This window comes from Amblyomma maculatum, chromosome 5, assembly GCF_055883805.1.
Source record: "Amblyomma maculatum isolate TAMU_Amacu chromosome 5, ASM5588380v1, whole genome shotgun sequence".
NCBI classification, from domain to species: domain Eukaryota; kingdom Metazoa; phylum Arthropoda; class Arachnida; order Ixodida; family Ixodidae; genus Amblyomma; species Amblyomma maculatum.
This window is the reverse complement of record NC_139348.1, coordinates 72610595-72634558: the sequence shown is the minus strand read 5'-3', so window position 1 is coordinate 72634558 and position 23964 is coordinate 72610595. Positions and strand designations below refer to the sequence as shown.

The 23964-nt window shown below is 48.5% G+C and overlaps 1 protein-coding gene and 1 pseudogene across 1 annotated transcript in view; both read left to right on the top strand.

Annotated features, from left to right (window-relative positions):
* Positions 1-23964, top strand: part of Ttc26 (tetratricopeptide repeat domain 26) — an 81045-nt gene that overhangs the window by 13355 nt on the left and 43726 nt on the right. Inside the window, exons 5-10 of the mRNA XM_084605059.1 lie at positions 1292-1393; positions 7973-8047; positions 8471-8573; positions 11614-11723; positions 13055-13118; positions 23057-23145. Of these exons, the coding sequence (XP_084461185.1) occupies positions 1292-1393; positions 7973-8047; positions 8471-8573; positions 11614-11723; positions 13055-13118; positions 23057-23145 (543 nt within the window). The remainder of the gene's footprint in view (positions 1-1291; positions 1394-7972; positions 8048-8470; positions 8574-11613; positions 11724-13054; positions 13119-23056; positions 23146-23964) is intronic.
* LOC146188498 (uncharacterized) lies at positions 15606-16563 on the top strand (annotated as a pseudogene).

Genomic DNA, 23964 nt, shown 5'->3' with positions numbered 1-23964 from the left:
TTGCTGTTGGCCTTAGCGTGATGCCCAACCCAACCTCACTGGACTAGCTCGTAACGTTGGATCACCCGCTGATTGATTGACTGATTGAGTGAATGATCGATTGATTGAATGAATGAATGATGCGTCAAATGCACCGCGTAAGAACCACCCCTTAAGCACGTGCAAGGGAAGTAACGGGCTCGTGCGGTGCAGAAATGCATCTGGTGACCGGTCTGAGTGGATATGGTCACCCAAGCGACCGCCTCGCAACCTGCAAACAAATATGGCCACCGACGCCACTCGTGTGTTAGGGCGGCGGCTGAGTGGACTGTCCCGCCACTACTAAAGAACCACTTAGTCCGGATGCTGTCCTCTTCAGCTATTAATTTTACTGACCGTATACCGTCGCAAACCATCGGAACACGTATTTTCCGACCTCCTGCGAAGAACTTCGGTCTGACCGCGGAGCCTTCTGCCTCACGTACGCCATGATTTTGCCTTTGGCGAGACTTCTCATGGTCACGCTGATATGCGGCTTTAGACGCAGGCAGTGAATCAGAATCAAATAGGCGAGAATAACCAAGCCAGAGTCCGGGAACAATTTCACTGGCACTTTGCTGGCGGTTTGCTTAAAGATACCGGCTTGTCAAAGAAGAAATGCTTTGAAATGATGGGCGCATGAAGAAGCAAATAGGGCTTTTAGATTCCTGCTTAAAACTGAACTTTTTGCCTGCCACTCTATAATTAAAGTCACACATTTCGTCCTTCGGCAGCAGTGAATGTCATTGTGTGGATGGACGCTTTACAGCCACGGGATGTTTTGCATGCGTGGCAGAACGTTACTTTGTCATTAAATTAGTAATGGGTTCTTGTCATCCGGCAAACAGTGTAACTTGCTCATCTGGTAGCGTTCCAACTCCGGGAAGCCGGAAATTAGCAGTCTGGTGTTTCGGTGACATGCACGACACGCGAAATGGAGAGGCGCAGTTTAACGGCACTAGCTGCACTGAAAGTTTACGAAAACGTTCCTTGTGCTTCGTACTATCCTCTATACAAGCGCTAGTCTATACTATCAAGGCTAAAGATAATGAGGCTTAATGTCATGAATATTAGAAGAGATTAAGTTTGTTGTGCGAAAAAGCAATATGACCCCGAAGTGAGCACTTCGACACCCGCTGGCGACCTTCCCCGTTTTCTTCGCGGTAGGGGACAAGGTATAGCCTTCAGTGTCAGCGTGTGTCACGCGCTCATCGTGGCGGATGGCTTTGGTATAGCCGGGATCCAAGCGTGTGCCTCTGTCGGCGATGCGCAGGAGGTCCTGGCCGTGTACCTTCAGAACTTCCCGGACAGCGCGACGGCCATCAACCTGAAGGCGTGCAACCACTTCCGCCTCTACAACGGCAAGGCAGCCGAGGTATGCTGTTTTATAGTAACGTCACTTACAGCGAAACTTACGAGCTTTGAAGGCTGACAACTTTCACCTGCTCCATTTCCATCTTTGAAGCATATGCTTAAGAACACCACCATGAGGCGGCAAGGCGATGGTGTCTCTGGTCAACAAATAGATCTTGGATTCTGTATATATACAAGGAATACAGGGGAGGAATTGAAGTTCTTGCATGTAAATGTCGTAGCAGCGCGCAGCCAGCCTATAACTGCAGGGAGCCTAACGTAGCGCTATTCCAGAGAGTCAAACGCGCTGGCGCAGTCGCCGATAAATAAACCTATAGAGACTAGGACTGTAGCTGCTAACTCATGATGCACAGGGACGGGTTAGCAGACACGTGGCGGAGCGCGCACGTTCAACTCTTTTACTTCTTATAAAATGGTTGCCACTTTAACTTTATCCTTTGGCATCATGAAATGAGTTATATACTATATCGTGGAGCAGTGTAAAAGCTTTGTACTGTAATCGGATACAAAAGAAGACGAAATCAGCTTTTCCCCTCACAGTTCCCTTCCCCCCCCCCCACCCCTCGCAGACAATGATGCCGACAGATTCTCATGATGCAATGGATAATTATCTCGGACATCTAACGTGACAGCGCAGGGTGTGTCAGGTGGATGGAGGGGGACCACCAAGGGTTGGTCAGATTAACCCCGGTTTCATGAGAAACGGCCGAAGCCATTGACTGGCACCTTTAAGGGTCATCTTCCGTTTTTTTCTTAAGTTATACCCGGCTCTAGAAACCCTGTCTATCCTGCAGATAACAGGCTGGAAAGGAGATTAAACTGCAGTGCTTCATTTAAAAATGATACCATCAAGCCCCTGCACTCTGCGAGAGTGTAATTTTGAATGCGGCGGGAAGGTGAAAAAACGCGGGCCACTAAAACCCAACTAATGTTGTACAGTATTAAAATTCCATACACAGAAGCTATGTGTAATAAAGCATAATTCAAATATTTGTTCGAGGCATTTATATTTGCCACTTTTTCATTCCTTTGCTTCATTTTCTCCTTTTTTGCTCCCTTTTCTCTTTTTCCCACGTTTACTGCACGATATTGCAATTTCGACGTCCGTGGCTGTTTCGCCATCTGCACACTATATCGACATCCTTGGATATTTTGACATCGGATTTAGGTTTTTGACTTCAATTAATTAATTACTCCAAATCAACAATTTTTTGCACATCGACACGTTTTCAGCCTTCATATAATCATTCTTTTACTCATCAGTCAATTCATTTCTTGGCAGAGACTGTGTGACACCCTCCGCGGAGGCAGAAATCATGTCGACAATATTGAGCTTATAAAGGCATTTCGCCTAAATAAGATGATAAAATCAAACCTCCTTTGAAATGACCATAAGCAAACTGGAAATGCTTTTCCTCAGGAAACTCAAAGCGGACATTGACGGCCCTTGTCCTTCCTGATCCCCTGTTGCAACTGTGTTCAGATTTTCGAAAAAGAAACCCTTATATATTGTTCGTAATTTTTTAAAGAATCAGTGGCAGTATGCAAGTGCAGAATCAATGGTTGGGTCTGATTTATTTAAAAACTTTCACTTCCTGTCTTCAAGTTCTGAGGCATACTTTACGTATTTGTTAAGCAGGAGGTCTGCGACAGTTTTTGCCAAGGGCGCACGAGTACAAAACGCGCAGCTGTCAGCTCGATTTCTGCCACTGTGCATGGCACTGTGCGTGGTCCTATGCGAGCAAGCACGAACACTAAGTTCGTTGGAGGCAAGCAAAGACTTTTTGAGAAAGTAGAGAGGGAAAAGCAGGAAGTCAACTCAGCTGGTTAAATAGCCGTCACACCAATGTTGCTCTTTTTTTTTTTACATTTTCAGCTGATAATGGAGTTTGCATTCTGTAAACGCCACTCTCAGCTGTACAAGAAACAGTTTCTCGATATACAGATCAGTAGTTTAAAAAAGCAAACGGCAGAAAACCAGAGTTGAAACTGGGTTTTGACAAAGCAATGAGAACCAGGCAGACCGTTCAGTGACGGCACGGATACTGTCACGAAGCCTGTACGAAGTCTGCACGTTGCTTGGATGCACTGGCGATCTGTTAGCAATTGTTTGGGCTTTGTTATTTGTCTAAAATGACCAGAAGCAAGCTCGAAATTTTGCCCTTCAGGAGAAATAGAGCGAGCATCGACGGCCGTGCGTCCAACGACGCCACGCACAAACGCCCGGTTGTCCGCACAAGCCTCCCCGATTGAGGCCACGAAATGGCAAATTTCACAAATTTGCACTCTTACAAAATCTTGCCTTGCTTAGAATTTGGTGCAAACTGCGGGTAGTGAGAACTCGAAGTGTCCAGCCTTTCGCGTACAATACATGCTTGCAAAGCAATGTTCTCTATGCGAAAGCCGAGATCGCGAGCGGGTTCATAACTTTGATGATCTCTCTCTCTCTCTCTTTCTCTCTGCGCGCTTCTGTCACAACTGTTTCGTTGTTGAATTAGTCGATATCGATGTATTACACCTCACCACGTGGTATGAGCTATTCTTGCTCGTGCTTTTTCTCCCCCAAAATTACGTACACTGACTGCACCTCGAGTGTATAGCGTTCTTCGTCGCAGAAAGTGATAAATGATGATGGTCATGAAAAACGGAAAAGATAGATGCGATGGTGATGCGAAGCAAGCAACCTCAAGTAACTCAAAGACCATCGCGGTGTGTATTTCAAGACTGAACCTCTAGCTCTCGGCGATTCTATTCCTATAGAGTTTGCACCCTCTGCCGAAGACAAACTTATTCCACCTAATCCTAACCTGAGCCAAACTCGGAATGTGTTGCAGAGTGTACTTACCCTTGGCCACAAACCAGTCAATTATTTGCGAGTGACTGCGCTCGTTCTTATTTGGGCAGCCTCATATCGGTGGCAAGTGTCTTAAAGCGGTTATGGGAATCGTAGGTGCCGGCATTGTTATGTTAATTATTTTGCGAAGTTAGTGCTGTTAATCATTTTGCGAAGGACCAAGCGCTAATCGCCCTTTGTACACCTGCGGGCAAGAGACCGCAGTTTTTACATTCTCAGGTAATAGACGTCGAAATTCTCAGCATCCGCATAGTAGCAGCAGCTGTCCGAATTATCCATAATCACCTCAGAAACCAATGGACGTAGCCAGTTTCTCGTTCCCCTAGTCAACTTACTCATCTCGTGGTTGTAACGAGACGACGCCAAGCTACGTGGAAAGCCCCTCTACGTATACGACTCACAAAAACGATTGCTTGACTCGACATCATATGCACCTGCGCTGTAGTAGCCGACGCCATCACGGTACATCGGCCACGTGACAAACCAGTAGCGTTTCCATGTGTGCAGTCGAGGCGGCACGTCGTGCTTTAAAGCCTATATATATGCGGCAGGCTCAGCCCACAAACGTGAAACCGGTACAAAATAAGAAGATTGCTCTCGGAACGATACCTGCATGCCGATTAAACACTAGAAAGCCTTTTCAAGGTCACTTACATAGAGGTAAGGTCTACTGAACGTTGCGTCGCTCATATTAATTCGAAGAAACGCTCTCCTGGATCAACCGCTGTCTTGGTCACGTTGGAATTTCCCAGATGAATGGCATTCGGGAGTTATTTTTGTTGCGTGTTTTGTATTCTCTGTGGGGCGAGTATTAGCCAGAATAGGCGGAGATTAATCCGAAATATGCATCGTTTGTGATGATGACAAACCGAATAAAACGACTTCACGATGGCTTTATCAGCAACGTACACAACGTACACTTCTCGAGCCCCCCCCCCCTTCCCCCCTTCTCTACGGTTCATGCAAAAACACATTTTTAGAGCTTACGCTCGACTGCATGGTCCTATGACGAACGTCAACGTAATGTGGCTGCGAATATTTGATCTTGAACTCTCGTGCTGTGCAGTAAACATCGCCTCCACCAAGTTCGATGGCAAAACACTGTCGCGCTATGCATTTAACATCGTCGTCTTTATGAAGTTCCACCTCCGCCGCTCTTTGTTTTGACCTCTGTAAATACACACCACCTCACTCAAGACAGAGACTGCAGCCGTTCCAGCCCGACTGCGGAGCCATCAATAAAGAGAAAGTAATACTGTAATGGTGGTTAGTTGGTTTTTCATCTTCAGGAAGGTGCGCTATACTTTGGTACAATGACGAATTACAAAAAACAAGACAAGACGGTACATGCGCGAAGGCGGTACAAGACGGTACGATCGCGCACGTACCGTCTTGTATTGTTTTTTGTAATTCGTCCTTGTGCCAAAGTGCGCCTTCCAGAATATAAAGAGAAGCCAGACTAGTCCGTTGCCAAAAAACTTACCAAACGCAGAAGCGAGCCTGAGGCCGATGGCAGCGCTCGTGAGACTTTGTTCAAGAATAGGTAAACCTCTACAGTTTTGTACAATAGCTCTACTACACGCATTCTGAACAAAACCCGATTGGTCTCCGCAGCCTCCGGGCTCGTGCAATAGCGACACTCGTGTCAGATCTGTCAGTGGTTTGCGTGACGTGACAAAACCCCACGTAATTGCCGAATCGTCAGGAGCTGTCACCTTGGGAAGAACTTTTGACATGAGAATCGAACCCTTAGATCCCGAGCCGATGTGCAAAAAGCGAAATGGCAGCTGAATTCACCTTTACAAAACAATAGATAAATAAAACTTGTTAGTCGCCTGTGTGTTTCGAACTGAGGTCAAGGAAAACAGACTTCCACTATTCGACGCTGCACTACGAATGTCATCTTTATCGCCTTAAAATTAAACCAAAAACTGCTGGAAGAGGAAAAAACATTGGTGACTAATGTGTTTTTAGAGCACGTACGCTCCTTCGTCCCAGCATGACGCCACTACACTGATGTCGGTTCATGATGTCAAAGGCCCGATCCGTGGCGATTATCCGCTTGTCTGTGTCCTCAGAGGCCTTCCATTCCTTTCAGGTGGCCAGGTTCGTCAAGCCCCGCGAGGGATGTTCCTTCGGTCATTGAAAAATAATGTGGTGAACGTGATGGATAGGTGGATGCACGGGGCAGTAACAGGTGCACGAGGGTGTAGTCTCCCGGGTTGATCCAGGAGAAGATGTTGGATATGACTCTGAGGGCGTCCCCAGATACATGGTGGTAACTATCGAAGTAGGAAGGGGGGGGGGGGAGGGGGGGATTGAGGAGTGGTAGAGCGGGTGCTGGGCTCTCAGGCTAGAATCAGCTCTCTGAGGGTGTGTAAACCTTTGCAGTAAGCGTCCCGGCACCGCCCAGTTTATAAGGCCTCGTGCCAGTTCCGAAGACCTCTGGCGCTTGCTAGTTATCCACAAACGCACGCACACACACACGAGATTAAAGCAAGATGTTCGCACCGATAATTCGCTCTTTTTTTCGGCATCGTCGGTGTGAACATCTTGGTTTAATCTCGTGTGTGTGTGTGTGTGTAACCATGCAGTGCCAAAGGTCGTCAGTGTCGTATAGCCAACTAGCCCGCTCGCAAGTACTATCGTGCCAGTCACGTACGATTTCTTCTGGAGCTTCCATCTTTCCAGGAGTCTGTTGTGGACCCCTGGAGATAGGCTAACCTTAGAACTAAGGTGGGTGTGTCTGGGTGGGGGGAGTGTCGTATGGGCTATGGGGGATATCCTGTATTGGTATTTCCAGGAAACCCAGGCCAACTTATCTAATATGGCGTCCCAGTTGAGGAGCTTGAGGTATCATCGGCGGTGTTCTTTACAGGGTATCTGCTTGTCTGTAAGGTACTGATCACTACTGAGAGCGCGGTGTGTGAGTGTCCATTCATGTAACCCAGTTGAGAATGCAGCTAAGCGTTCACGTTGTTACCCTTCTCGTAATGGGTGGTACTTCTTTTCTATGCCTCTCTGTATCCTGACTCCGGAAGACGCTTTGCGTTGCTTATCGACCAAAATACGGCCTTTGTTAGAGCACGGCCAGCGCGAAGTGGGCAGAGTGGCCCTAGTTTACCTCAGCAGGTCCTCATGTGAAGCACGCCAGGCATGCAGTACGCTTGCATATGACCGCCGGCTGCGGACTATGCATGGCAGTACGTGGCCACGCCGAGTGTATACATCTTCCTTAAAGCTGTCGGCATAACATGTACCGCACTTTGAGCCGCAACACGTTGATCCGCAAGTTTGGCTTGCTGAGGCAACCAGCATATGAGGGAAGCGAGCTAAACTGGTCCCGAGTGGTGCAGAATAGCATATGGAATGAGTAGGCGAATCAGTGACGCGCAGCAATGCGCTAAACGTCAAGCATGCTTCTGCACCACACTCACAAGATCCCCGGAGGCCTTGTACGACGACAATGGGGGTGCGCTCCTCTTTGTGGCCTGTGCCAGTGCACTGCTAGCTTAGCTCTACTGTCAGCGTTTTCACACTTCTACAGCGGTTCAGGCAGCACTCTGCTGCCTCTGCGGTAGAGAGCAGGAGAGTACTGAACATTTGGTCCTTCACTGCCAACAATTGGCGCTGCAACACCTAGAGGGCATCATTATACATCAGGCTCTCCCACTCCGTTCTCACTATCCTCCGCGAACCAATCGATAACCGTTGGCCCACCTGCAGGCGGAGCTGAAAAGCCTACGAGAGCGGGCTTCGCCGACGTTCACCTACGCCCAGGACCTCATCAAGCACAACCTGGTTAGTACCAAGCCGATTCACTGGAAGCGCTTGGATGCGAAGGCGTGTATATAAATGATAACTGTGGAGCTTTGTTGGCATGCTGAGTTGGTACCAGAAAGCAAGTGAGGAAACATCATGGAGGAGCTTATAGTTACCATTATGCGACGACTATACGCTACTGTTATACCTTTTGTTTTACTTTTAATCGCTTCTCTTAGATTTAGACTTAGTCCCCTCATAGCCAGTGTTGCTTTGGGACGTTGAGCCTATATGCCATTTCATATATGCAAATACAGGTAGTATTTACCAAGTCAAACCAGATCGTATCTTTGCCATCTAAACGTTCACTGCACATGGAGTGCGATTGTGCATTAAATGAGCAAATCCCGTCCCAGAAGCACCTCAATCGGCCGGGGTATACCCCCCCCCCCCTCTCTGCAGGTGGTGTTTCGTGGAGGCGAGGGTGCCCTTCAAGTGCTGCCCTCACTTGTCGGGGCTGTCCCAGAGGCGCGCCTCAACCTTGTCATCTACTACCTCAAGCAAGGTGTGTGGAGCTCGTGAGCTAGCCCTGCAGGGCCCGTATTCTGAGTTTGCGTTGTTATCGAAAGTGTCGCTATCTCCCCGACCTCGGGTCACCTGATTGGTGGAAACGCCGGAACATGATGTTGCTACCTCTTCCGGTTCCGCAGTGGCAACACCTAGTTCCGGCGTTTCGACCAATCAGATGGCTCGAGGTCACGTGAGATAGCTACATTTCGATAACGACGCAAACTCGGAATACGGGCCCTGGTCCGTTATTCATCCGCACCTTGGAATCTACGATGCATGCTCGTTACTAAGGTTAATGCTGACAGTACCCCGGTAGCAGAGAGGGAAAATTACTGCTATTCGTAGGCGTGGGCGCAGAGGTGCCATTCTCCCTCTGAGTGACTAAGGGAATTTTTACGTTGTTTCATATTCTCCGCTGCTCCTCCTCAGAAGAGATTGTTCGGTAGGCACTACCATAAACTTTCTTCCATATGCTTCACCAAGCAGACTCACTCAATGTGCCCCTTTGTGACCAGGCCCCCAAGATAAAGAGCAGGTGGAACATTTGGAGGAAAATAGAACACGCAATACCATTTGCAGTTTAGTAAACGCGTTTGAAAACTGATGTGCCCATGTGTACAGTGCTGAAGAGTGACGTATAACCAAAATTTGCTAACCGTTCAGTAATTACTGAAGTGAAATCAGTCAGAACGCGAAAAATGGATGATTAAGGAATGGAAAGAATGTGGTGCATGACTTCATTTTCACTGCATTGGTACGGTGTTGACAACTGGGACTTATTTTAAGGCGAGAGTATTAAAGAGCCCTTGTAGCAGAAATACTGGCGTCGGTGTAGTTGATCGCGAACCTGATTAGTCAACTGGGTGGCGACGTCACACACTCATGACTTCGCGCGGAAATCTCAAAGGCCTAACAACGGTCACAACGTTAAACGCGACGTCCAGCGTGGAATGAAAGTTAATAAAACATAGCGTGCAATACGAATTAAATTAAACGTTGCCGATATCGCAAATGATTTAACTTTCTAAATAAATCAATTTTGCATGAAGATTTCACTAACTGTAGGCGCAACTTTTACTCACAGCTCTTGTGCTGCGAGCCGGACTGGCTTTCCACCGTAGGTAACACAAGGCACGCCTATGCACCTAGCGGGCAAGCCGGCGTTTATGTATGTGGGGTGGGAGGTGGTGAAGGGTGGCTGTTCTATGGTAGGTCAACGCCGCTTGCGGTGGGGGCTAGCCAGCCATCGAATTTTTATCTGTTGTAGGCCGTCATTGCCACCGCTTATGTGGTGGACAACGGCTGCTGCGGCGTGCATCTTTCTATTTTTTTTTTTCGTCTCTACTTCCTCTCCTGTCCGCACGAGGCAGCGGAGGTGGCTCAGCTACAGAGCCAGTAGCAGGCCCGTGCATTTTATTTTCCTTCTTTCTACAGCCACAACAATGTGTATGACGTGTGGCTTTCCACGCAAATTGGCGCGGTACGATTGTATACTTTTAGTATGTGTATACTTAGAGAGATTACAATTAGGAAAGTAGCCGTTCAGTGGGTAGCAAAGTTAATACTAGGGTATCATTCTCTTTCCTTGACGTGTCACAGTGGCAGCGCCATGCGGCGGTCAACAGAACCCTCGCAATCTGCATGATGTGCGCCGCTGACCCAGTAGATGGCATGCGGGCAGTATGAACTGCCGGTGTTATTGGTTCTTTTCTTATGGGCTGAAAATGCGTCCGGGTGCAACGCAACCTTCTGTCTTCGGCGTTGAGAAAGGGGCCTTCGCAGTATAAACTGCGTGTCTTCATTTGATTGCTCAGTGCAGATGCCCCCCAGAGGACCACAGGTCGTTATCGCGTCATATCTGTGTCGGGTAGTCTTCCATATCATATGCTAGCTTACGTCTGTATGCTAAAAAGCATTTCTGATATAATAGGGGCACATAAATTAAGACATTAGTCATTAAGTTAGTGGCAGAGTACATCTATCAGAGCAAGGAACCACAAGGGTTGCCACCGACAGGAGGTAGTAAAGCCGTCGCGTCATAACCTTAAAAGCAAAGCTTAAGTGTCCCTTATTGTTTTTTCACGGATACTACCTGCCATAATAAACGAGTACTCGTACGTGTGAACCACTTTCGACGAATGTTCAACAGGTCCGAGACGTCAGAAATTGCCCGGGGTCCCCTATACTATGCTTTCCTTGAGACAGCAAGATGACCAATCCACAGAGCTTATATCCAATGTTAACTATGACCGAAATGTCCTCACAGTTTTCTAGTTTAACAGTTAGTTGATTTTGTATGCCTTTCTTGCCTAACGGCGCTTAAACCTTGGTGACTTTGGAAGCGAACGATGACGTTGAGCTGTGCCACCTGGCACTGAATTGTGAGCATTCATAGGGACACTTGAGTGGAACCCTTTTCGTTAGCCTCCATGTGGCTGGAATATAAACGCTAATGATAAGTGCTCCACTTCATCCGACAACAACGCAAAAGCTATGGAACGAGAAATGTTAGGTGTAACGTTAACAGGTAGAAATCGTGCAGAGTGGTTCAGATGAATAACATTCTAGTACTGGTCAAGAAGAAGAAATGGGTATGGGCATTTAGTGTGAAGAGAGGATAACTGATGGTCGCTAAAGGGTAACGAATTTGATTCCAAGGAAAAGAAAGCGTATCATGGGCGGCAGAAAGTTAGGTGGGCGGATCAGGTTAAGAAGTTTGCAGTTGTCAAGTGGATGCAGCTAGCAAAGCACCCCTGTAATTAGAGGAATATGGGAGCGGCCTTCGCCCTACAGTGGGTATTATCTGGCTAATGGAGATGACGGAATTGTGAAATTGGTGGCAAAAGAGCGGTCGTTGACTGCGAACATGAAAAGGGGCCAGAACACGGGGACCAGTTTAAAGTGACGGTTCTGAGGACAACGTTCTGGAGAGGTGACTGGTGAGTACGTGTGACAAGCACAGCAGGCAGCAGTACCCGCTTGCTATGACGGCCCCATCAGCCTTCACTAATCAGTCACCTTGTCTGCGGCCACAGACAACATCCAGGAGGCACACAATCTGATCAAAGACCTGGAGCCCACCGTCCCTCATGAGTACATCCTCAAGGGAGTCGTCAATGCCGCCATCGGACAAGCACAGGGCTCTGTGAGTATCCATGTCACGCACGCGCCCAGGCTTTCGGTAAACCCATGGAGGACGGAATACTCTTTTTTTTTTTCCTTCCTCCATGGTAGCCCAAGTTCTGCGTCTTCTCAAAATGCCTCTCATGCGCGCCCGCCTGCCCGTATGATGCAATCTACTCGACCTCACGATGTGCGGGCACCGAAGATGCCGACACTCAAATGGGGCGCTATATAGGACAGGACGCCTGCAGGCTCGCAGCAACAGAATATGTTCGATGCTACCGTGACAAGTGCCGTTAATACAAAAGGACACTCCTAAACAGCTTTTGCTAGCTATGGGCCATGATAACCGGCGTGCGTAATACTCCGCTCAACAGTAAACGAAATCAGTTTTTATATATATTTGACTAAATAGATCTTCAGACACTGACGTTCTTGAAAGAGAGAGAGTAGAACTTTTTATTTCGACAGCGGATAAAGGAACTGCGGCTCTCCGTCGCTTGTGAAGGAATGAGCTCATAATTTCGTATATCGGTCGGGCACGCTACCCCTGAGTCACACAAGCACGTTTCTATGGCTTGGCAAGCGGGGCGTTATATACTTATCGGGTTTCCTTCCACATACAACTGTATGCTAAACAGTATGTGTGAGATAGTAGGTGAAGAAATTACTCGGGCTGGTAGCAATGTCTTTACTGTACTCTCGAACGAGGGGAACCATGTGCGTACTCTGGAACCAAGCGACCAGCCTCCATTTTTGCTGGACTGCCAAAACGCGTTCGCGTCTATGTGTGCGCGCCTGTCCACGGTGTTATTCGAAGTGTATGCGGGTGTGGGGTTCGGCGGTGCTATTCGAAGTTTGCAAATCAAATTCGAAAAATTACAGCCGCAGTATTTTGCATGCACTGCATGGTACCATACATGCATGCACATACCTGGACAATCCGCTGCAATCCGATGCTGTGCTTGCGGGTTGATTGTGTGCTTGCCTCAGCCATCGCGAGATGTGCAAAGCAACGTTGGCGTGAGGCTGAAATTCGCCTTAGAGGATTGTACGAGCAACCGGTGGCGAAAACTTGAAAGAAGCATGAGAGCGCTTGCGCTACGCGAACTCGTGGCCACCCCGGGGGTGATCTCGTAGGCCAGGGACTATGGTGCCGCGGTTTTGCTGCAGGCACCATAGATGGCGGATTCAAAATGGTGGATTTCAGTTTACCCACCATATTCTTGTCTGTAAGCGAACTAGGATCGACAAGTAGACAATTGGAAAACCGATGGCATTAATGCTATCGTGTCATGCACTCAACGGCGGTGCTTAAGTGTCCTTCCGATATTTTTTTTTTCTTCTCTGCAGCGGGAGCACTTGAAGATCGCCCAGCAGTTCTTTCAACTGGTCGGTGGCTCTGCCAGCGAGTGCGGTAAGTATCTTTGGGCAGTATAACTATAGCTGTTCGCATTTTAAACACCATACGTGAAAACGTAAAGCTGGCTGATGCCTTGAGTTCTTTTCGTAATGAACTGCTGCCAACGAGAATAAAAATAATATCGGCGCATTCTACCGCGAAAGAGTATTACTCTTCTCGCTCTCTTTCGATAAAGCTGATACTTCAGAAGCAAGGACTGGTGAACGGCCTCTTTTTAACTCGAAGCGATGTTTTGACATGGTCTGAGAATGTGTGCCGAAGAATAATTGGATGCTGCGTCACCCGGGTTGCTCACGCCAATTTGGGAACTTGGTAAGCATCCTCTTTAATTCCTTTGACTGATGTAAGTGGAATTCTTTCTCTAGGTCCATGCCCTGTCATATACACAGAAAATCTCCAAAGGACATGCTTAAATTAGCCAAATTTACGGAATCGCAGTGTTAAATTTCAATACCTCTATTAGCCTGGACCCGTCGGTTTTGGTCCAGTAAGCTTGCTCCGTATTTCAGGGACTGCGTACAAAAATGGCGAAGTGATAGAACGCTTCTGCGAACACACCATCTTAAGCGAAAGCTAGTACGATGCCTGTAATTTGCTGTCTTAATCACAGAGCCTAGAATAAATTAAAGCTGCTTGAAAAAAAAAATGCAACGAAATGTTTTGTCATAAATTGCAATTCTGATCGGACCAGAATACATGGTAGTTCGCCCAGATGGCTCCCGATTTGTCACTTTTCATTTGTATGACCACTGCCCTATATCTCCTGATACAGTGATTCTGCCCGCGAAAGAACGTTTTTATTTGTTTTGTTTTTTGCGATACCCACACCGCGGGATCTGCAGCTACACATCCCCAGTAATCGCTGCCGTCGCAATAAACGGCCGCACTGGCACCATCGGCATCATCGCTTAAACAACCGATGAAAGTCAAATCAAGCCAAAGCCAAATTAGATGCGGCTGGTTGAATTATGGTGGCTAGGAGGGGTTGCATTTCATGTCTATTGCTGCAGCTGCTTGTGTGCATGTTTAGGGTTAGCTGGGTCATCCACCTCAGAAGACTGGAACGGACACTCATCGTCTGTTTCGCGTGGAATTTCGCGCCACCATACATGCTTGTTTCATAGACTGCACCTAAACAAATATTTGCACTTAATTAGACGGGAAGATTCCCAAGAATGTTCCAGTTGTGGTATTACGGAGCGTAGGGTGTATATTAGGTGCGTACCCTGTGTGTGCGCGTGAAATGATAATGCTATCCACTTCCATGAAGGGCTCAGACAGAAAGCCTCTCTCGGAGGATTTACTATACAAGGCGCTTTGCAAGACAGAATGAAAGCTCTGCAGGCAATGCGGGCTCTGGAATTTCCTCAGCGACACGGGACTTTACTCGCTTTTGCGAAACAAGTTAGTGTGCCTGTGTATTTGGGTCATACGTACCTCTTCTCATTACATCTTGAGCAATCATGACCCTCTTTCTTCTTCTTTTCCCCTTTCCTGTTGCATTGTAGCAGGCCAGATACTCACCTTTCCGGCCGATCTCTATACCATTTTTTTTTTTCAATAAACACATCTATTTGTCTAGGGTTAGCTGGGCCGCATACCACCTGTGTAAAATTAGAATTCTTGTGTGCTTGGAGCTATTACGCTGGTCACAACTCATGAAGACGTCTTTTTTTTGTTGTTGTTGTTTTGCAGTACCTTCAGTTGTATTGTCCTTTAAAAGACTCTTTGTTGATTCGCAATAAGCGATGTGTTTCATACAGGCTACGGACTCGTCACTTGTCGGTCGAGATAATCGCTCGCGGAACCGTTCTTTTAGAAGGTGGGCGTCTTTGTCGCGAGTGGTGCACAGTTATTGAAGCCGCTCCATGACGGTTGATGACAGGTGGTTGCCAGCTGAAAGATACGTTGACGCGAAGGGAATCCATGTTATTGTGTTTCCAGGGTAACGTCCAACATTTCTTTCTTGTCCACATGCTCTCATATGCGACAGCGCTACACCTTCATTTGTTGGCGACGAAGACGACGCCCTCGCTCCCCGCGTGTCCACCTGCAGAATGAAACGTCATTGTTTTTCTTTCCCTTTTCATTTTTGTTCAAGTTCTAGTTCAATTCTCATACATATCTAAATACTTCTTGTCCACATATATTTTAGCATCTGCAATGCACCCTGGCCAACTCCCCGCCGTGGGTATCTGCCATTATGACTGAAAACGTCATCATCAGCGATAGAAGAATGGCCGCAGTCCTGGAGGCCTGATGAAACCGAGCGCCTTTGCGAAGAGGAGGAAGAGGACGATAGTCCCCTGGAGGATACATCACATTAGAGGAGAACAACAACAACAACCTCATCAATTCTTGGCGGATCCCGACGCGGTTTGATGGGGACCACTGGCCTAACCGCAGATGCAACCCCAATAAGAACAAAGGCGGTGGAGGCAGCAGCATCACTAGCAGAGGCGGTAAGGCTGAGGGCCATTCCTGTTCAAGGAGGAGGGGCTCATGTTTCGGGACAAACTCATCAGCAGTCAGGCAGTACCCGAGGCCCGTGAGAACTGAATGGGCCAGGACACTATGTCCCAGCTCAAGGTTGATGTCCGATGTCGGGCACAGATGACCGTCTCCTTCCAAGGGGTCACAATACGCGATAACAAAACCGGTGAACTGGTATCCACCACCCGGTGCATTGCATATGGTTCGTCTCGAAAAATGAGGGCGATGCCTGGGCCTTCAGCTGCGTCTGCATGGGCCTAAACGGCTGTCACCCTTTCATCGCTATCAAGACGGAGAAAGCGGCCTCCCAGCAGCCCTGCGCGACTTCTTCCATGTAGTACTCGAAATGAAGCAGCTCGAGTTGTGCACGGCCCAGCAGGACCAGAGGCAGCCACAGCCAGTGCACACCCGGCTGTTCCCCAACGACTTCTCTAAACGGAGAGAGCTACAAGGGGTGACATGAAGGTCACAGAGTGCATGTGGTGACGATCCCCCAGTGCAGGAAACAACTCATACGGTGGAAAACCTCATCGAATGTGAATCAAGCTCCGAATGTAAATTCAGAGCTTGATTGTTTGCAGGAGGGTACCCAGCAAATGACGACGACGATGACCGCCGCGACCACTATACCATCCCCTGACCCGTACGACACATCATTTGTGCTCGACCAGTAGTATGATCTCCGGTTCCATGCCTTAACCTCGGAGCCAGAAACACTCGTGGGTCCTCCACCACCTCTGCTCCCATTGCCGCCTCCTGCTGCTCGAGCTTCCATACAATCAACCTTCTTCGGAGGGACAGCGCAGCAGCATTACCGTCCCGTGTCGCCACCACGGACCCTGCCGTTTGAAACCTTGTCCCAAGTGATGGCCTCCTTGTATCCCATGCCTTTGCCCAATATTTTGCCGACCTTGGTCCCCTGGCTAAAGGCAATGGCAGCAAGTAGAGCGCTGGCTTTGGGGAATTTAGGAGCTCCCTAAAGACACTCGCCTAATTGCTCAACCCCACGAGTAGTTAGCCGACTTTTAAAGATGATGACAATAATGATAACGGTCCCCAACTATAACTGCCTTTCCACCCCATCACACCGCGTTAGACGAGAGCTCTGCACTGGCAGCAAGGCGCACTCCATGTCTCCATCCTTGCTGCCCATGGCCACTGCAGCTACGACTGAGGGAAAATTCTGGTCCAGTGGCCACATCTTCAGCTGCTCCAGACAACAGGATCCATCTGCAGGTGAGTTCTTTGCGGCCCCCTCCACTCCTGGCAGGAAGCCACCTGCATTTCCGCCCCCGCCGCCACCACCACTCCGCGCTGGACGAAGGCTTTTCAGTGGCGGCAGCGCGCACACCCTGTCTCCATCGCTGCTGCTCATGGCCACTGCAGTTACGACTGCGGGAACATATCGTCTAACGGCAACATCTTTAGCCGCTGTAAAGGACAGGATCACTTTGCGGACGAGTTCTTTGCAGCTCCCTTTACCCCTGGCAGCAAGGCCTTCCCAACGCGAACCCAGCAATGCCTGCCCAGTTGCCCGGATTTTCAACAAAACGAAGAGCTCACCGTCGCTGCAGTCTACGGCGTGCCCGCCCCTGCGCCGCTGGCAGATACAAACACCCCACCAGCTGGCGACGGCAACTATTTTTCACTAGCTGTGTCCATCCAACAGTACAGGTGGCGTGGGGCACCGGAACAGCGTTTACCAATTGGCGTCCCAACGGAAACTATATCTTTCCCCATTCGCTATTGCTGACCTTGAACTGTTTTTAGAACAGTTCGTCAAAAGCAAAGTGTGCCCTCCTCGTTCTCTCTGCCTGCGCGTGCCTTTCCCCCTGTTTCAGTTTCAATTTGAGGTAACTTGTTCTCTCAAAGAATGAGCTTATGTGAGGCTGTAATACTCACAAGTTTGTTACCTTTTACTGCTTCGTGCCACTACCACGTATCGCGCGCAGTCAGTGCATAGCGCCGATTAGTGCCGACGCGGCAGGCATGCGCGCTGGCTGGTTGTACGAGCGTCCGGACGAATGTGCAGAGCGTCCTATTTGTAGCGTAAAGCTACACTACGCGGGTCATAGCCGAGTTTCGCGTGAGTCTTTGCCGCCTGTTATGCGCATGCGCGAGAGTCGGCAAATTCGGAGCGACCAACAAGAAGTCTCATGCCTAATCACCATTGAATCGATACTTAATAAATCCATAATCATTGTCTTCCACCGGGAAATCGAACCTTCATCCCTTGGATCTCCAGCCCAGCGATTTAACACTGCGCCATACCCTAGATCGTGGAAAGCTCTTCATAATTCCCTTTTTCTGCAGTGAGAATGATAGCGGGATTCCGCGAGTGACGGATACTGCATCTTTCCTTTCCTGTAGACGAATTATAGAACGCTGGTTTAATGCGTTCAATGAAATACTAGTTGTGTTCGACAAGGGGCGCGCAATGTACCGCCACGACAAGATGCTTTCCCAGAGCGGCCGCGAGAGAGGCCCGGAACACTAAATCCTTCCAGAACGAGAATGCCAAGCGAAAAGACTACGCTAAGAAGTTCAGCGACGGACTATGGCCGCCGCTAAACAACAGCAACAGCAGACGTAGGAAAGTAAAGAAGAGGACCAGGAGCATGAAGAAAGTGATTCCAAGACTCTTCAGTGCTCTGAACACACGATAAAACTCAGTGGAACTGCAAACGCAGCACCAAGAATAACCGTGACTTTACGTCGTTCGCCGGCTCGCCTCTGAAGAGAGCGGACGCACGCTCCGTTGCCTCCAGACTAGGCGGGCTTCCTCTCGCGTCAGTTGCCTTTTAGCTCTCGGGGGGGGGGGGGGGGGGGGGGTGCGGCGCTCGCTCGCCTTCGCCTGCCTCCGGCGCTGGCTCGCCCTGCTCGCCCCGTCGCAACTTCAGTCCTCCGGTGCTCCGGTTAATACCGGCGCACCTCCCTGGTCCTTGGACCATCCCCGCTGGTGTCTTCCAGCCCTCCAGCAGAAGCGGAGCCCGGATCCGTCTCCCAGCCCAACCCCCGACCCTTGGGCGTGCGAGTGTGTCCCGTGCTGCTGACGTTGCCAGGTCTCGCCCTGCCAGCACACCCTCCTCCCTTGAGGAGTTATCGGTGCGGCCCCCATTGACCTTGGTATTCGCCTGTGGCGCACCGACATCGCCCTCGCCCGAGGCGAGCCCCAGTGCTGGAACGGACTCTTGGCTCTTCGCCAAGGCTCCCTGCTGCTCCTTCGGGGGCGCAGTCCTGCTGGCCCATGCCAGTTTCCCGCGGACCGCAAGGTTCGCGGGCCTCGACGCATCCAGCGTCACCTGCCGCTTCTGCGGCCCTCCCTGCTGCTTCGGCAGCAATCCCGGGAACTTCCTGCTCTCGGGCCTCGACGCGCCGTCCTTCCCGGCGGTCCTTCCAGCGTCACCTGCCGCGCCTCAGCTTCGGCTGAGGTACCACTGCGGTCCCTTCCGCTGCCTCAAGGATATCCCAAGAGACAGCGTCCCGTGAGCCTCTCGCTCACGGGCCTAGGAGTGCCATCTTCCGAGATGCCCCCTACCCGCCGCGCCGCTGCCACGGCAGCGGTTTCCCAGCGGTCATCCCAACTGCCACCCGGACTCTCCGACGTGACAGCGTACTGCAGACCCTCTGCAGTCACCCCGGCGTCCTGATCTTTAACCGGAAAAGGACGCTTGCCGAGCAGCACGCTGCTCGCACCAAAGCCGACCCTGCACTGTGCTCCGACTTGCCGGTAGTGGTTGCGCTTGTGCTGTGTGCTACCCGTGGGGCACCCAGAATAGCCCTCCGTGTTCTGCGGTCCTCGTCGCAGTGCTCCCGTTCTTCGGCCCCCGACTCTGCGGACTTGCTCGCGCGTCCTCCCCTTTCCCTCCCAACCTTCCCCTACCCCATTCCCCTGGGCACCAAGTGTTCCGCCGCTAGCTCTGGCTGGCATACGTCGTGCCCAGTATCCCATCCCCCCTCATCATAGTAACCACCACCTACGTATAGCAGAGTTAAGCCACTGCCAATTTTTAACAGTGGGGTGTCAGGTGCCAATATGCTGGTCATTTATTTTTCTTTAATTTTTCCTAAACAATATTTCAAATTTGAATGTTTTATCTAAAGCTTGTCTTTCTGATAATATAAATTGTATTCTAATTGCCTTTGCGTTTGACTGCAAATCGTGACTTCGTATCCCCACATGATCCCCTGCTTATGAATGGCCTTTTTTCTTCAAGCGATTTTTTCCATTTCATTTGCATTACTTATATCTCTACCCACTCTGACCTCAGGAAACAGTAAATGTACAGTACCTGCGTCGACATACGGATGGATACTGTCTCATTCTAACAAAACATTTCCTTTGTGTTCACAGGATTACCACACATCGCCTATGTGTTGCCTTAAATAAACACAAAAAAAATGAACAAAACTAGATCATACTGTAGCATTTAACGTGGGAGGGTTAAAGCCCAGGCTGTCTAAAAACTCCAGCGTCGCTGTTGTCGGCGTTGGCGTTGTGAGCGATAAATGACGGGCATGGATTTGGTAGGCAGCGCTAACTGGCAGCTGACATGCACGGGCGCTGATTCGTTGTAGGGTTCTGTGATGGCAATGATCATGTTACACGACCGGTTTAGCAGAGGCTGCTAACGGGCTTCGTCTCTCCTATGGAAAGGCGACATATGAATGCAAAATTTTAGAACCATAGCATTCCGAGTCTAAGATGTGCTGTCCTAGTACATGCAAGCATTTTCGTACGGCTCCGTTTAGTGGGTTTTTATATTTATGCCGGGTTTTCTTTTACATAGTGTGGTACATTACAACTGTATGCCAAAGCCTATGTGGAGGATAATAACCTCACAAGAGATAATTGATTAAACAAAAAGTTGCGATAAGCGTGTACGTGAAAGGGAATCTGCAAGGGCAAACGGCAAACGGGAGTTATGAGCGTTATCGCATCATACCCTTAAAAACGGAGCTTAAGTGTCCCACACTTTTAAGTCCCCGAATGACGTAATCTGTGACGCAGCGGCTGTCATTCGGCGGCCCGAAACTACATGAGATAAATTTTTTAACTATACATTATTCATCACTTTTTCATGCAATCCACGTGGCTGCTCAAGTTTTTTGATGAGCTGTACATCATTGCAAAGGTAGAACACTCAAACTTTTGTTGTCCCTTCATCTTTAAACTACCCTCTCTACTGCTTGTAAACTCGTATATAAATTAATGGTAATTTCAGCAAGATCTTGCGGGGCCTGCTCGCTCAAACTAATGTAACTGTATTTGAAGAAGTGCCTAGAGAGGTAGTTCGCTTCATACACAATGCTTTCTAGAAAATATTGTCAACCACACTATACATATAGAACAGAATTTATGCTTACTTCAAAGAACGCGTGAGTTGCCGCCTTCGTTTTCCTATCAAAGTTTAATGGGCATTAACAGGTGAAGTTTCTTAACATATGTCTTTTTATCCTTCGTCCAGTAAGCAGCGTCGTAATCTGATTATTCTCTACTCGCACAGATACAACTGAATTGCTCATTTTAATTACATTTACTGTTTGGAACATACAGATATATGTTTACTCCAAATGTAGGTCTACTAGGTCTGTCTTTCTCTCTCTGTGTGTGTGTGTGTGTGTGTGTGTGTGTGTGTGTGTGTGTGTGTGTGTGTGTGTGTGTGTGTGTGTGTGTGTGTGTGTGTGTGTGTGTGTGTGTGTGTGTGTGTGTGTGTGTGTGTGTGTGTGTGTGTGTGTGTGTGTGTGTGTGTGTGTGTGTGTGTGTGTGTGTGTGTGTGTGTGTGTGTGTGTGTGTGTGTGTGTGTGTGTGTGTGTGTGTGTGTGTGTGTGTGTGTGTGTGTGTGTGTGTGTGTGTGTGTGTGTGTGTGTGTGTGTGTGTGTGTGTGTGTGTGTGTGTGTGTGTGTGTGTGTGTGTGTGTGTGTGTGTGTGTGTGTGTGTGTGTGTGTGTGTGTGTGTGTGTGTGTGTGTGTGTGTGTGTGTGTGTGTGTGTGTGTGTGTGTGTGTGTGTGTGTGTGTGTGTGTGTGTGTGTGTGTGTGTGTGTGTGTGTGTGTGTGTGTGTGTGTGTGTGTGTGTGTGTGTGTGTGTGTGTGTGTGTGTGTGTGTGTGTGTGTGTGTGTGTGTGTGTGTGTGTGTGTGTGTGTGTGTGTGTGTGTGTGTGTGTGTGTGTGTGTCCATAGGGCTATTTTAATATGTTTGGGACGTTCCACCGTATATGTTCCGTGCGTTTGCAATGTCACGCTTTATTGCGCTTGTTTTTGATCTTCATTAGCATGTGGTTGCCTTTTGTAGTCATTTTCATTTTCTGGCAATTTGTGGGTTTTTATCCCCATCCTCCTAAAATACCTTCATGGCTTTGCAGTCTTAGTAAAAAAAAAAAAAAAAAACCCGTAGACTTGGTTATAGCCTGGACTGCCGAAGCGATCGAAGTGGCTGCATGGGTACCTGCTCAGTGATGACACGTCACCAGATGTTGAAGACATATGACCGGACATGATACGATCGCGGGACCGAACTTTGATGACCGACGTAACGGAATCCACCGCTTGGATCTCCGCATAGCAGCTTTTCCTGTCAAAAATGTAGAGAACTGCATACATCTCTTACAAAGACGCACGCTTGATGGCACGACAATTCTACCTTTCTCTCCACCCTGAGATGAAGATCAAATGGGACAGCCCAGTTCAAACAGGAACGGCTAAAAGGGCACATGTTTCCCACTAAGCAAATCACCATAGTCCCTCATAAACTCCTTCGGTAGTTTGGTCAATTCCAAACTCAGCGACAGTGCTACCAACAACGTTAGTTGTTAACCGTACCAGGAACGAGTTAGTAATGATTACCCTTTATGTATACATACATATATATATATATATATATATATATATATATATATATATATATATATATATATATATATATATATATATTGATTCTGTCACGCGTATCAATTCTGTATCCCGTGTTTGTTCATGCTCGTTGTCGCGATACGACGCGTTATTATTTTCTTTGTCGCGAGCGATGTGCCGAGATCTGACTCGAAGATTTCGATCACTTGCGTATGTTTCTGCAATGTTCAAGGGTGTGCTAGTAGCAGTTTGCGACGTTATCTAGACTGTTCTGAGCAGCCTTTAAATTGAGCATTGACGAGTGCGACGGGCATTCTTTGTTCGATGATCGACGATCGACGAGCACGTTTGTTGCTATCGCCGCCGCCTAGTTGCTTAGTTCTTTTTCGGGCGCAAGTCAGCCCAGTAAAGAGTTAATTTCAGTACAAAACGGCCTATATAAATATATGTATGTATGCGCTCAGGTTAAGTATATGCGATACTTTATTCCTGACATATTCGATTCGTTAGCTACTTGAGTGACTTTAAGATATGGAAAATTGCGCACACGTGTGCAGTGAGCAAGCGAGGTTCCTCTTTTTCCGCGCAGACACCATCCCGGGGCGGCAGTGCATGGCGTCCTGCTTCTTCCTGCTCAAGCAGTTCGACGACGTCCTGCTCTACCTCAACTCCATCAAGGTACGCTCTCTGCGATGGTACTTCTTACTCGGGCACGCACATGTATTTGCTATAAGAGTATGAAAGAACACAGAACAAGGGTTGAGGAGGAGCCTGTCTTCGTCTTCGTGGCACGACGTACCACTTGTTGAAACGTTGCCTCGGCTTGCGAACCGAGGCTCCTTCTCAATCTTTGTTCAGTGCTATTTCATACTGTGTAGCTATCTCCTTTCTCTCGTTCTACCTTTCTTGTAACAGGTGATATGTGAGAACGAGCTAAATCGCATATCAAGTAAAAAAAATACAATGACGCCATCATTGACCAGTTAGAAATACGCTGCGAAAGTATAGTGAGTAAGATAACATGAATGGAACTGATTTTCGCGGAACATGTTGTCCTCGCTGTCTTCAGTTCTACCTCTTGCTTTTGAACCTCTACTAAGTCCGCCATTTTGCTGTGTTCGACCTCACTATACCGATGGTCGGCTTAATTGCGTTTACTATTTCCTGAGGTGAAAGCTGGATACGCTACTCACTGCGCAAACAGAACGTTGAACTAAGCGTGTGCTTATTCATTAGGCCGGATATAACCGCCCGAGAAAAGGAATGCGCCTTGTGTCTCGAATTTTGTTCAAGCCCTTCAAACATTATTAGTGCTCTAAGACGTGATTGAAAGGCCTTGCAGCATTTTCGATATCTGTCAGTGTTCTGGGAAATATCTACTATGGAGGAAATTGAAGAAATGCCTGAGCATGGAAGAGTATCAACGTCAGCTGCTAGCTCTTGTGGCAGATTGTGTTTGCTTCTCGCAGTGCATGAGCATCGAATGTTACTGAGACG